The 15,527-nt window shown below is 41.8% G+C and overlaps 2 protein-coding genes across 11 annotated transcripts in view; both read left to right on the top strand.

The window, feature by feature from the left end:
* Rnf180 (ring finger protein 180) overlaps nt 1-15,527 on the top strand; it is a 198,874-nt gene that overhangs the window by 55,496 nt on the left and 127,851 nt on the right. The gene's annotated exons all lie outside the window — the stretch shown is intronic.
* LOC147824436 (uncharacterized) lies at nt 4,547-13,852 on the top strand. The gene is given in 1 exon segment (XM_087189561.1): nt 4,547-13,852. A coding segment is annotated over 1 exon segment (5,166 nt). The 5' UTR covers nt 4,547-6,094; the 3' UTR covers nt 11,261-13,852.

Raw genomic sequence — 15,527 nt, 5'->3', positions numbered from 1 at the left:
AACAAACCAAAAGAATGTCACATAAACACATGGAAATTGAACAACTTGCCAAAGATTAAAACTAGACCTATATCTCTCACCATGCACTAAACTAAAATAGAAATGGATCAAAGATGTAAACATTTAAACAGAAACACTAAACTGGCTGGAAGAGAGTTTAGGTAGAATTCTTGAAGATATTGGCATAGGAAAAGATTTTATGAACAAAACTTCAGTCCCACATGAACTAGTGCAAAGAATCAACAAGTGGGATCTCATCTTATTAAAAAGCTTCTGCTCAGCAAGAGAAACCCCCAACAGCACGAGGAGACAACCCACAGTGTGAGAAAATATTTTTACTAGGTGTTCCGCAGACAAAGGTCTACTATCTAGAACGTATAAAGAACTTAAATAAGAACCCAGATCTTCCAAATTTAAAGTCCCAGTCCAAAAATGGGCAACTGAAATGAACAAACATTTCTCAAAGAAGTAGAAGTAGGAAATAAACATATGAAAAAATGTTCCACATTACTGGTCATTTGAGAGGTGCATATGAAAACAAAACTAATATTCCACCTCACTCCTGAAAGAATGACTGCTAACAAGAAATCAACCAATAACAAATGTTGGTGGGATTGTGGGGAAAAAGGAAGTCTTCTCCACTGTGGGTGGGAGTGTAGACTGGTGCAACCACTATAGAAACCAGTATGGAGATACCTCAAAAAACTAGGATTAGAGGTTTCATTTGACCCAGGTATTCCCCTGCTGGTATCTTCCCAAAAGAATTAAAAGACTCCTACCACACCAATACACATGCATGCATGTAACAGCCCCAGTGCCCATCAACTGGAGACTGGATGAAGAAAATGTGGTTTATTTATAAAATGGAATACTAGTAAGCCATAAAGAATGAGAATCTAGAGACATTTATAGCTAAATGGATGCACATTGAGGCCATACTCTTAAGCGAAATAAATAGGATACATGTGTAAATACCAAATAGTTTCTCTGGTGTGAGAAATTGAAAGTGTAAATAAGGATCAAAATGTATAATAGATAACGTGAAATAGGAAGAAAAGGTGCAAAGGGGAACTGGAAGTAGGAGGGGTAGGGGAAAGGAATAAATAGCAGAAAAGGAAAAAATGGAAACCAAGTCTTTGTAAATAGGGAGGGGTTGAAGGGAAGGCAGGGAATGGTGAAAAAAATAAGAACTAAGATATCATGTAAATGTATAAATTCCCAATGATGAATGTCATCATATTGTATACCTAAAATGTACCAATAAAATTAATGAAAAGAAAAAAAAGATACAGTGCACCCTTGACTTATGAACTCAATTTATTAATAAGGGGTAGTTGTAACCAGTTGGTCAATTCAAGGCTCAGGCTCCTATATACAGTCTTTAATGTGTCTCTTCTTTGTACAGGCAGATCTCAGTATCCTTAGACAGACATTGGTCCAGGATTTCTCAACCCTAAAAGGAAAGGATGTGGTAATGTTCCTTCCAGAACTCTTGAATGGTTAAATCTGTGTCTGAGAACATCTGGAAGCACCAAGGGCCAGAATTCATGTCATAACTCAAAACTTTGGTTGTAAGTTAAAGTCAAAATTCTGATCATAACCCAAGGTGTTCATATGTTGTGGCATTTGTAGCTCAAGTGTCTACTGTATTAAAATTCTAAATAACCTAATATCAGTGAATGAAATTGAAAATGTAATTAAAAACTTACCAAGAAAAAAAAGCCCAGGTCCTGATGGTTTTACTGCTGAATTCTACAACAAATTTAGAAATCTAAAGCCAGTTCTTTTCAAATTCTCTAACGAAATAGAAAGGGAAGCAGTATTCCCCAAATCATTCCCAGAAGCAAGTATTACCCTGATAACAAAACCAGAGAAGGATCCAATCAAAAAAGACAACTACAGACCAATCTCCCTAATGAACATAGACACAAAAATTCTCAATAAGAACTGGCAAACAGAAGCAACAAATCATAAAGTTATATACTATGATCAAGTAGGATTCATCCCAGGGATGCACAGATGTTTCAGCATATGCAACTCAATAAATACAATACACCAAATCAGACAAATTCACATGATTATCTCATTAGATACAGAAAAAACATTCAACAAAGTCCAGCACAATTTATGATAAAATCTCTACAGAAAATTGGAATAGATGATATTTACATCAATTTGATAAAAGCCATCTATGACAAACCAACAGCCCACATAATACTAAATGGTCAAAAACTGAAAACTTTCATTCTAAAATCAGAAACAAGACAAGGATGTCCACTATCACCACTCCTATTCCACATAGTTCTGGAAACATCCAAAGCAATTAAAGTAAGAAAGAAATAAAAGGAATAAAGATAGGAAAGGAAAAAGTTAAATTATCATTATTTGCAGATGACATGATTCTCTATATAGAAGACTCAAAAGCTCCACCAAAAATGTTGTAGAGTTAATAACCAAATTTAGTAGCATAGCTGAATACAAAGTAAACATTCAAAAATTAATAGCCTTCATGTACACAAATAAACTCACTGTGAAAGAAATGAGGGAAGCAACACCTTTCACAAAAGCATCAAAAAAATACATAGGAATCAATCTAACAAAGGAACTAAGGGATCTTTACAATGAAAATTACAGTACAGTATATTGACTAATATCTAGAATGTACAAAGAATTGAAAAAAGTCAGACCACCCAAAGTACTAATATTTAGAACTTATAAAGAATTGAAAAAAATCAAACCACCCAAATTAAAAAACCCAATCCAAAAATTAGCATCTGAGATGAATACACACTTCTCAGATGAAGAAGTACAAACAGCAAATAAATATATGAAAAAATGTTCAACATCATACCACAGTGATATATGTGCACCCACGTTTATAGCAGCACAGTTTGTAATCACTAAATTTTGGAAACAACCCAAATGCCCAGCGACTGAAGAATGGATCACAAAGATGTAGTTTGTTGTTGTTGATGATGTTGTTTTAGAATGGAGTACTACTCAGCAGTAAAGAAAGATAGGCTTGAGACATTTCTAGATAAATAGATGCATCTTGATGCAAGTTTTGTTTTTTGATATCAGGGATCGAACTCAGGACCTTGCGCTTGCTAGGCAGGCAGCAGAACAACTGAGCTAAATCTCCAGCCCTAGATATATCTTGAGACCATACTCTTAAGTGAAATAAATCTAACTCACATATGTAAATATTGCATTGTTTCTCTGGTGTGAGAAACTGAAAGTGTAAAGAAGGACCAAAGTGTATAATACATATTGTGAAATAGGAAGAACTTGTTCAAAATAACACTGAGTGTCCAGATAGTTTGTTACTAATTGAAATGTTTTATGCAAAAAGGAAAAAAGGTATAATTTTGTTAGGAGATGAGTTGAGAGATAGCAATTGAAAGTATTTTTAAGATCACGATACACAGTGTATTTACCATTGTTATTATGTAATTATTTTGTTATGAAATTTTTTTCATGTTTTTAAAAATATTTCCTTTATTTATATCTTCTTGTATTACATTAAAATAAAGTTTTAAAAATAAAAGTAAAATATTTATGCACCTTCTGGACTGAACATTATGGAACTTGTTTGATATTTATTCAAAACAAAGATGTTCAAAAAGTTATTTACAATTTAGATTAGGTCTTATAGATCAATTAATTGAAAAATATGGGATAGTGCAATGCCATCCAGGACATGTATCATCGATGCCTTCACCATTATGTTTAGTGAGTAGACATTTTATTGAAATTATACTATAAGAAAAAAGAAAAGGTCAACATGACAGTGTAAAGCATGCTGTTCAAAGAAAGACAATAATTGCAAAAAATAATTCAGAAGGACACTAGATACTACTGTCCAGGTTGTACCGCTGTTTTGTGTATTGAATATTTTAAGATATCCCATACACAGAAAAATTATTGAATAAATTTGATAAAATTGTCATTTCTGTATTTCCTATCTTATAAAAATTAATGAAAAAATTATGCAATTTTTGGTCATCCTGTGTTTAAATAATTGGACTAATAAGTGGTTAATAGACACACTCAATTTTTTTACTGTTTTAATTTTTATCTCATCCATCTTTAGATTACTTTGCTAGTCTAACAGATCTGATAATATCACTCATTTACTCATTAAGTACTTAATGTGCAAGAACAATTCAAGCATTTCTGTAGGATGTATTGAGATAGCGGATTCGAGCAATACAGAATAAAAACAGCCCCCTCTGGGAGCGTAAAACTTAAGTGAAAATAGACAAACCAGTGAGGATAGCCTGATTTGATGAGTAGTGTAACAGGAATACAAACTTCTATCTGGGGTAGTCATGGTAGGCTTCCCAGAAGAGGGTTTCTTTTTATGTGTGTATTTATAGGTAGGTAGGTGTATATATATATATATATATATATATATATATATATATATATATATATGATGTGTATATTTATATGTATGTTTGTATTTAGATGTTATATATAAATATATGTGTTTGTATCATATAACATGTCATATCATATAATTGCATACACATATACTTTCTTGCTATAAGAAATAGCACATATACAGTCATCGCTTCTGCTTCTGTAAATTGAGTTTTTTTCAGCTCTATGAAAGCTACAGCACATACAGAAATTGAGATGTAAAGGAATCTGGGATATTTGAGCTTTAGTTTTCCAGTTACTGGCACAAAACAAAGAATGAGACAGTGAATTTAGAATAAGATTTTGAGATAATCTAGAATGTCTTCAAAGAGAAAAGAGGACTTCTACTCTCCTTTCAGGGCTGATCTTCATGAAATGTGAGGAAGAATGAAAAGCAAAATAATAATGTAACTCCTAAAAAATGTCAACATAAAATAACAAATTATCTCCATTTGTGCAATCTTAGTTTTGTTACAGCTTGAATATGTCAAGTTTATATGGCCTATAAACATTCAAATATTTAAGTAGGATGTTGATTCTATGTATATGTTATTCAGAAGAATCTGAACAACAGAAATCTGAACTAAACATGTAAATTTGGGAGTCAAAAGCATGTAAGTAGTGAGTGACACTGTGAAAGTAGATGAGATCACCATGCAGTGTGTGAATGGAGTGAAGGAAAAGGGCCTACAAACATATATAGGATAGACAGTGTGGAGCCAGAGTGACTCCATTTTGGAGCTGTCTCCTTTGTTCTCTCAGAGTGACTCCATTTTGGAGCTGTCTCCTTTGTTCTCTCAAACTTGTGCTTATCCACTCAAAATTCCTAAGTTTATTACCCAGCCATCTGTGTACTCAAGAAGGACATTCCGGACACACTACCTATAAGGTAAACAGTTAATGGCTAACTGCCCACAAAAGATAGATGTGACCATTAGTCAGTGGACCTGCTAACCATCAGCTTATGACAGTCGGCCCCTAACCTTTGCCCCCTTCTCCCTTGCAAAAATCTATACGTAACCCCCTTAACCCCCCCGAGCCTAACCAATCAAAACCCTACACTTCATATGTATTTAGCATTAACCAATCACCTGGCTACTAACAACCAAAGCTTGATGTATATTCAATAAAAACCCTGCTAGTCTCGAGGCTCGGGGCTCTCAATCTCGATCCGCTGCGTCGGTGACAATTGAGAGTCCCTGCTTAAGCTTGAATAAACGACCCTCGTGTGCTTACATCGGAAACGGTCTCCTGGTGGTCTTTGGGACATCGCGATCTGGGCACAACATTTGGGGGCTCGTCCGGGATCCCAAGACCTTCAGGACTCCCGTACCGGAGGGTCAACGCCGGCTGGTGAGTGTTTTCTTTGTGCTTGTAAAGTCTGGGCCTATTTTCTGGGAAGGTCGGCAGACGGTCTAGGCGGACGCGCTGCAAGGGCCGCCGACCCGGAATCCTGGAAGACGTTCCGGATTCCACTGGTGGGGACGGAGTGCCCCAAGAGTACGGGTCAGTGAGACTCCTGGAGGGACGGTGCGGGTCGCTCCCGCGGCACGGCAGGAGGCCGTCGTCCCATTTGCATTGCCTCCGATCGCGCGGAGGACGGTTTTGTCTCACCTTGTGCTTCTCTGTTGCGTTTGTGTGTCTGTTTGTGCTGACTTGGACCGAGACGATGGGACAGACTGTGACTACCCCTCTTTCCCTTGTAACAGACCATTTCAAAGAAGTTAGGGAGAGCGCTCATAACTTAAGTTTAAAAATTAAGAAGACTAAGTTCATCACCCTCTGTGGCTCAGAGTGGCCCTCCCTCGGGGTAGGATGGCCCCCCGAGGGAACTTTTGATTTGCAGATAATTCGCAGAGTTCGTAAAGCCATCCTCCCCCCCGATCAGATACCCTACATAGCCGTTTGGGAATTTCTGGTTTCTAACCCGCCCCCATGGGTTAAGCTCTTTTTGCCTTCACAGCAGCAGCAACCGGAGTTAATCCTGACGGCCAAAGAAAAGGCTCCTAAAAAGCGCGCGGATGAAAAACAACCCGAAACCAAGCCAACCGCGCCACTTTACCCTGTCCTCCAGGGAGGGACCGAGGAAGATCTTATATTTCCTCCCCCTTACTCTCTCCCCTCTCTTCCGCCACAGCAGGCTGGAGGAGGTGACCCAGTCCCAGCCGGGGCTGGGGAACCCGCCCCGGGCGCCGCCGACAACCGTAATGGTCCCGCCCAAAATACTCGTCACCGGCGCGCCGCCTCGCCGGCAGGACCGGCAGATTCAACTGTCTGCCCGCTGCGAGCAATAGGGCCCCCTGATGAACATGGAAACCAGCCTCATCATTACTGGCCCTTTGCTACCAGTGATCTTTATAATTGGCGCCGACAACATGCCAATTTCTCTGATAACCCTAGAGATTTGATTAACCTGTTAGAAACTGTTTTGTTTACCCATCAGCCCACTTGGGATGACTGTCAACAGCTTCTGCAGGTTCTGTTCACCACTGAGGAACGAGAGAGAATCCAGAATGAGGCCAGAAAATTGGTTCCTGGTGACAGTGGTCAGCCCACCACCAATGCAGACACCATCAACACTTCTTTTCCTCTGTCCCGACCTAACTGGGACTTCAATACGGCAGAAGGTAAGGAGAGACTTCGAGTCTATCGCCAGACTTTATTAAGAGGTCTCAGAGCAGCGGCGAGGAAGCCTACAAATTTGGCTAAGGTAGGGGATGTACAACAAAAGTTAGATGAAAGCCCTGCTGCTTTCCTAGAAAGAATTCAGGAAGCTTTTCGTAGGTACACTCCTATGGACCCAGAAGCAGTTGAGACAAAGGCAGCTGTAATAATACATTTTGTCAACCAGGCGGCACCAGACATTAAGAGAAAGTTACAGAAAGTAGATAGGTTAGGAGAAAAGAGTATTCAGGACTTAGTGGCAGTGGCAGAGAAAGTGTATAACAATAGAGAAACCGCAGAGGAGAAACGAGAAAAAGCTGATGACCGCCAGACCCGAAACTTAGCTCGGATCCTTCTGGCTACCACTGCGGGAGAGCAGAAAGAATGTGAACGTAGACTAAAAAAGATTGTGATGGAAGGAAAAAACAAAGAGAGACGCAGAGAGCGCCCCCAGTTGGGGAAAAATCAATGTGCTTATTGCAAAGAATACGGACACTGGGCCAGGGACTGTCCTAAAAAGAAACAGCGAGAAGGACGCCCCAAGACCCCTATTCTGGCTGCGGATGAATTAAATGATTAGGGGGGACGGGGTTCGGCACCCCTCCCCGAGCCCAGGGTAACCCTAAAAGTGGAGGGGAGACCTATTGAGTTCCTGGTGGATACAGGGGCTCAACATTCAGTCCTACTCAAACCGTGTGGCCATATTTCTGATAAAACCTCCTGGGTTCAAGGAGCTACAGGCATGAAAAAGTATTCATGGACAACCCAAAGAACAGTAGACTTGGGAGTGGGCCAAGTAACCCACTCATTTATGGTTATACCAGACTGCCCCTACCCCTTATTGGGAAGAGACTTACTTACTAAATTAGGGGCTCAAATTCATTTCCAACCCGGGGGCACAAAAGTCCTTAATCAAGAGGGAAGGCCCATTCAGGTACTAACCATAAACCTGGAAGATGAATATCTACTACATCAAAAGAGGGCCCCTCCTGATCCTGATATGGAACAATGGCTCTCCATGTTCCCACAAGCATGGGCGGAAACTGGAGGCATGGGGCTAGCTATACACAGGGCACCGGTGTTTATAGAAATAAAACCTGGAGCAGATCCGGTACGAGTTCGCCAATATCCTATGCCCCTGGAGGCCCAGAAAGGAATAACTCCACATATCAGGAGGTTACTTGCTCAGGGGATTCTCAGACCTTGCCAATCGGCCTGGAACACCCCCTTGTTGCCAGTACGAAAACCTCATTCTAATGACTATCGGCCAGTGCAGGACCTCCGGGAGGTAAACAAGAGGGTTATGGACATTCACCCCACAGTGCCTAATCCATACACCCTATTGAGTTCTCTTCCCCCGAGCCATCGCTGGTACACAGTCTTAGATCTCAAAGATGCTTTTTTTAGCCTTCCACTGGCACCTAAAAGCCAAAACATCTTTGCGTTTGAATGGAGTGATCCAGAGCAAGGCATCAACGGACAGCTGACGTGGACCCGATTACCTCAAGGATTCAAAAACTCTCCCACCATCTTCGACGAGGCCCTACATGAAGACCTGGGTGAGTTTCGCCTCCAGAACCCCCAACTAACTCTGTTACAATATGTAGATGACCTTCTTGTGGCAGCTGAGACACAGGAAGACTGCTTAAATGGAACCAAGAGACTCTTGATGGTCATAGGAGAGCTGGGGTATCGGGTGTCCGCTAAAAAGGCCCAGATCTACAAACCCGAGGTAAGCTACCTGGGGTACGTGCTTAGAGAAGGGCAGAGATGGCTGTCGGATGCTAGGAAAGAGACAGTTCTTAAGATACCCACACCAGATTCCCCTCGAAAAGTCAGAGAATTCTTGGGATCGGCGGGCTTCTGCCGCCTATGGATACCAGGGTTCGCAGAGCTCGCAAAGCCCCTCTACGAGGTAACTAGAGACAGTCAGGCTTTTCAATGGACAGAAAAGCTACAAAAATCTTTCGATCAAATTAAAACAGCCTTGCTGACGGCACCAGCCTTGGGCTTGCCTGATATTACTAAGCCATTCCACCTTTACATTGATGAAAACAAAGGAGTCGCTAAGGGCGTCCTGATCCAGTATCTAGGGCCATGGCGCCGCCCAGTGGCGTACTTATCAAAAAGACTTGATCCAGTTGCGTCAGGATGGCCCCCGTGCCTAAGAATGATTGCAGCAGTAGCTCTAATGGTCAAAGACGCTGACAAGTTGACATTAGGCCAAGAACTGTACGTGACCACCCCTCACGCCATTGAGGGAGTCCTAAAACAGCCTCCGGATCGATGGCTCAGTAATGCTCGCCTGACCCACTACCAGAGCTTACTCCTAAATCCAACCCGAGTTGTCTTTCAGGCCCCGGCTGCTTTAAACCCAGCCACACTGTTGCCAGACCCGAACTTAGAGGCTCCGCTTCACGACTGCACAGACATCCTGGCCCAGGTACACGGAATTCGAGCAGATCTGAGTGACCAACCATGGCCAGACGCAGACAACACCTGGTACACTGATGGGAGCAGCTTTGTTCGTGAGGGCCACAGGTATGCTGGGGCAGCTGTGGTGACAGAAACTGAGGTCATTTGGGCAGAACCATTGCCCACCGGGACCTCAGCACAACGGGCAGAGCTCATAGCCCTGACCAAGGCATTAACTTTAGGACGGGGCCTAAAGTTAAATGTATACACAGATAGCCGGTATGCCTTTGCCACTGCGCACGTCCATGGGGCCATCTACAAAGAAAGGGGACTCTTGACAGCTGAAGGAAAGACTATTAAAAACAAAAAAGAGATCCTTGCCCTCTTAACAGCCCTCTGGCTACCGAAAAAATTAGCCATTATCCATTGCCCAGGACACCAGAAGGGCGACACTCCAATTGCCAGAGGAAATAATCTAGCTGACCAGACGGCCCGAAAAATAGCTTTAAAGGTTGATCTGACACTGGCCACTCAGCTGCCCGATCCGGGAAGTGCAGCCCTCCCAGAAAAGCCCCAGTACACTGAAAAAGACTTAAATTGGATAAAACAATTACCTACGCCCCAGTGCCTCAACGGGTGGTGGAAATCTTCTGATTGTAAAGTCATCCTGCCTAAGACACTGGGAGAACAAGTTCTCTCCAAGATACACCGGACCACCCACATGGGCACTCGGAAAATGCAAGATCTCCTGAGACATGCTGAAATTAAGATCCGTGATGCTAATTCTACAATTGAACATATTGTTGCTACCTGCAAAGCCTGTCAATTGACAAATGCCACCCACAATAGGGCCAACCCAGGAAATAGGCTGAGGGGAAACCGACCTGGAGCCTATTGGAAATTGGACTTCACCGAGGTAAAACCTGGAAAGTACGGTTATAAATACTTGTTAGTTTTCGTAGATACTTTTTCAGGATGGATAGAAGCGTTTCCTACCAAACATGAGACAGCGCAGAGTGTGACTAAAAAGCTGCTAAAAGACATCCTGCCAAGGTACGGTTTTCCAGTAATGCTAGGATCAGATAATGGACCCGCCTTCATTTCCAAGGTGAGTCAAACCCTAGCACAGGTGTTGGGGACAGATTGGAAATTACATTGTGCATACAGACCCCAAAGCTCAGGACAGGTAGAAAGGATGAATAGAACCTTAAAAGAGACCTTAACTAAATTAACCTTAGAGACTGGCGGTGACTGGGTGACTCTCCTTCCCTTCGCCCTTTATAGGGTGCGCAATTCACCCTATAAAATGGGGTTGACCCCCTTTGAAATCATGTTTGGAATTCCCCCTCCCATTATCCCCAACCTTCACTCAAATGTACTTGTTGAATTTGATGACCAAAAGTTGTTACTTTCTTTAAAAAGCCTCCAAAGTGTACACGAAGACATCTGGCCTAAGTTAAAAGCCTTATACCAGACCGGACCACCTCCTGAGCCCCATCGCTACCGACCTGGAGACTGGGTCTTCGTTCGGAGACACCGGCAGAAAGACCTTGAGCCCCGTTGGAAAGGACCCTACGTCACAGTCCTGACCACGCCCACTGCTCTCAAGGTCGACGGGATTGCTTCGTGGGTACACTACACCCACGTTCGCCCTGCAGATCCTCACACTGTCCTAGAAGACTTCGTTCCATCATGGCAGGTGTCCAGAGACCAAGACAGTCCCCTCAAATTCAAGCTACGTCGTCGACGATCGTGATTATGGTAACTGTACTTTTGACACCGACACTAGGAAGACAAAACCCATATGCTCCCTTAAATTTAACCTGGATGATCATTAGTACGTCTACGGGCAACATTGTTAATAGTTCATCTGAAGTGGCTCCACCACTTACCTGGTGGCCAGACCTAGACTTTGACCTGTGTTCGCTCGCCACAGGGACTTAGAACACTGGAAACTGGAAAATCGGGCCTAGAGGAGAGCCAATATGTAAAAAAGGCATAGGCCAATGTAATACCAATAGAACATCCCTGCCCATGGCTCCAGTACCTATGGCCCCTCCTAGACTTGACCCTGGGTGTAGCCATTCTCTTGATAGAAACATCCTACAAAGCACCCCCTTTTATGTTTGTCCGGGAAAAAGGCGCACACAGTCTCAGATAAACAAGTGCGGGGGACCTGACCAGTTCTATTGTGCCAAATGGGGATGTGAGTCCACGGGCACCGTCTCCTGGGCCCTGCCTGTCAAGGACGATTTTATTTCTTTAAAAAGAGTCCCTGGGCCCCCTGGCCTGCAGACAAATCAAAAGGGTGGTAATTTCTTAGTTCTTAGTGGCCCCTGTACCGGGTTCCTCTGTAACCTGGTCAGACTTTCATTCACGGATTCAGGTAAAAGGTACACTAAATGGGAAACAGGCCAGACTTGGGGACTCCGTCTATATCAAGATGGTTATGATACCGGGTTGTTATTCACTATAAAACTGAAGGCAGAGCCGCTCACCATAGGGTCTCCCCAATTGATAGGGCCAAACTTGGCGCTAGCTCCAATAGCCCCTTTCAGACCTATTAAGCCCCCTCCCCCAAAAAGCTCGCCTATGTCACCAAAACCAAACGCCTCCGTACGGCCATCAGACTTAACCTCCGCTCCCACATCCCCGCCCTTGATTCAAATGATCACCCAGATTGATAAAGTCGATCATAACCGGGACCAGGACCCCCTTTGGGAACTGATGGTTCACACCTTTAAAGCCCTAAATGCATCTAGGCCAGACCTCACTCAGTCCTGCTGGCTATGTTATGATACTAAGCCCCCATACTATGAAGCAGTAGCTTATCTAGACAATTTCACTAAGTCAGACAGCCCGACTCAATGTAGATGACAACAAAAAGGGACAGCTAGGCTGACCCTACAATCAGTAACTGGACAAGGAACTTGTGTCGGCAGTGTCCCGGCCTCCCACCAACACCTTTGTAACAAAACCGTCCTTAGACCTAGGCCTAAATATCTCATTCCCCCTTATGATGGATGGTGGGCCTGTTCCTCTGGACTTACCCCTTGTGTACATGGGCTAGTGTTAAAACAAACAAGAGATTTCTGTGTACTTGTACAATTAGTCCCCCGGTTGTTATATCACTCAGAAAAAGACATCCCCAGCCGCCTGGCTGAAACCCAGGTCAGAGTTAAGCGAGAACCTGTAACGGCCATTACTTTGACCGTTCTCTTAGGATTAGGACTAGCTGGGACAAGAACGGGAGTTTCATCGCTACTAATACACAATAAATATTATAATGACTTAAGGACAGCCATAGATATAGATATTGAAAGGCTAGAAAGCTCCATCTCCCACCTCCAAGAGTCTTTAACTTCACTAGCAGAGGTAGTCCTCCAAAACCGAAGGGGGCTGGACTTAATTTTCCTTCAACAAGGAGGACTCTGTGTTGCACTAGGTGAAGAATGCTGTTTCTATATAGATCATTCAGGAGTAGTCAAAGAATCCATGGCTAAAGTTAGAAAAGGCATCGCCAAACGTAAACAAGAAAGAGAACAATCTCAAACCTGGTTCGAATCTTGGTTTAATTCTTCCCCTTGGCTCACTACCCTAATTTCTACCCTGTTAGGCCCCTTGCTTATCGTGTTGCTACTATTAACCTTTGGACCTTGCATACTTAATAGACTAGTTTCGTTCATTAAAAAGCGAATTAACGCTGTTCAGTTAATGGTACTCAGGTCCCAATACCAGCCAATACCTATTGATTTGACAGAATTAACCCCCAGAGGCCCATGATTGGCCCTCTACAGCACCCTGAGAAGGGGGGAATGTGGAGCCAGAGTGACTCCATTTTGGAGCTGTCTCCTTTGTTCTCTCAGAGTGACTCCATTTTGGAGCTGTCTCCTTTGTTCTCTCAAACTTGTGCTTATCCACTCAAAATTCCTAAGTTTATTACCCAGCCATCTGTGTACTCAAGAAGGACATTCCGGACACACTACCTATAAGGTAAACAGTTAATGGCTAACTGCCCACAAAAGATAGATGTGACCATTAGTCAGTGGACCTGCTAACCATCAGCTTATGACAGTCGGCCCCTAACCTTTGCCCCCTTCTCCCTTGCAAAAATCTATACGTAACCCCCTTAACCCCCCCGAGCCTAACCAATCAAAACCCTACACTTCATATGTATTTAGCATTAACCAATCACCTGGCTACTAACAACCAAAGCTTGATGTATATTCAATAAAAACCCTGCTAGTCTCGAGGCTCGGGGCTCTCAATCTCGATCCGCTGCGTCGGTGACAATTGAGAGTCCCTGCTTAAGCTTGAATAAACGACCCTCGTGTGCTTACATCGGAAACGGTCTCCTGGTGGTCTTTGGGACATCGCGATCTGGGCACAACAACAGAAAAAGAGAAGATTGCAAAGGGGAAAAAAAGCAATGAAATATAACACTGCAAATTACAAAGCAATGAATATGTTCCAGGAAAAAGGATTGGTTACTAGTACTGGGTGTTGTCAGATCTAAAAGTCCAGCAACTGTCCTCAGAGGGCAGTTGTGTACTTCATTGTTCTAAAAGATGATGTGTGAAAGATGCCTTTTGTCTTTGTGAAGAGGTGGTAAACTATAGAACTATATGTAATGACTCTAAATGAGAGTTATAAAAGTGCATTAATTTTATCAAAGAGATCATTGGTCAAAGTTCATTGAAACTGAGAACTTAGGAATACTTTATAAAGGACTCTAATTATTGGGTATGACTCTTTTACTTCCATCACCAGGCTATGAGTTGTTTCATCTTTACAATACCATTGCCAGTACAGTGAGTGGCATGAATATGATCAGTGAATGTTAAGGTGATTATTGTATTATATACCTCCACATTTTTAAAGATAATTTTCTCATTTTGACTTAGGATTTATTATTCTAATAGTATCTTTCATGCCATGCCTGTAATATTGAAATAAATATTTTATTGCTTATTACATTTTTAACATTTCATCTTCCCATTTCTTTAGGGTCAGCACATATTTACTTATAGTATTATAACATGTTATGGACTGAATTATATGTCCCCCAAATGTATTATGTTGACACTACAGTGTGACTATCTCTGGAGACAGAGAATTGAAGTAACTAATATTAAATGAATTATAAGGTTGAGGCTGTAATCCAGTATAACTGTGGTGTTATAAAAAGATGAAGAGAAAGACAAGGTGAGGACACAAGAAGGTGACTGTCTTCATGGTAGAAATATAGCCTTCACCACAATCCAAATATGCTGGCATCCTGATCTTGGTCTAGAACAGTAAGAAAATAAATTTCTGATGTTTAGGTTTCTCAGTCTATGAAATGGTAGCCAGTGTTGTGTTATAGACACTGGAAGTTTAAAGAGCAGAAGAGAGGTGATTTGTCTTTGTGAAGTTTTAAGAATTTATAGTTTAATGATAATATATTAATATTATTAAATAATTATAATTACACTATATCATAGTTATAGATCAGTTATAATTATAATTAATAAGAACATTAAATTTGTGATTTAACATTTACATTCCAATATTTATAATACAGACCAATAAAATTATTAGATATTGGTAAATGATATACATAGATATTGGTCAGTCATATAAGTGTTCAATTCTTATCTATTTGAATGGCAAAAGGAAAAGTGTAGGGAAAGGCATATAGACAAGGTACTCTGTATAGCTGTAAGAGGAAGGCTTTTCTGAGGAAGTACCTTGTGTGGAGATCTAAGTGAAGGCAATACAGGAAGCGGGGCGTATCTACAGAACTAAAGAAATTACTGTAATTGGAGTTCAAAGATCAGCAAGGAGTTTGGTAAGCTGTAAGGCTAAAAAGCTGAGTGTCAGTTAAGTCATTTATGATGTTGTTAATCAAATTAAAGTCTTTGATCTGTATCCTAAAAACTGAGAAGTCACCAAAAAGAAGTGATGCGACTTTTGATTTTTAAAAAGATCATTGTGATTATAGTATGAAAAAAGAATTGGAAAGGTGTTAACAGTGGATGCAG

Source organism: Heterocephalus glaber, unplaced genomic scaffold (assembly GCF_053883595.1).
Source record: "Heterocephalus glaber isolate CG9 unplaced genomic scaffold, H.glaber_assembly_v1.0 deba00001543, whole genome shotgun sequence".
Lineage (NCBI taxonomy): Eukaryota > Metazoa > Chordata > Mammalia > Rodentia > Bathyergidae > Heterocephalus > Heterocephalus glaber.
Note: the sequence above shows the minus strand (reverse complement) of the source record. Positions and strands in the feature narration are given on the sequence as shown.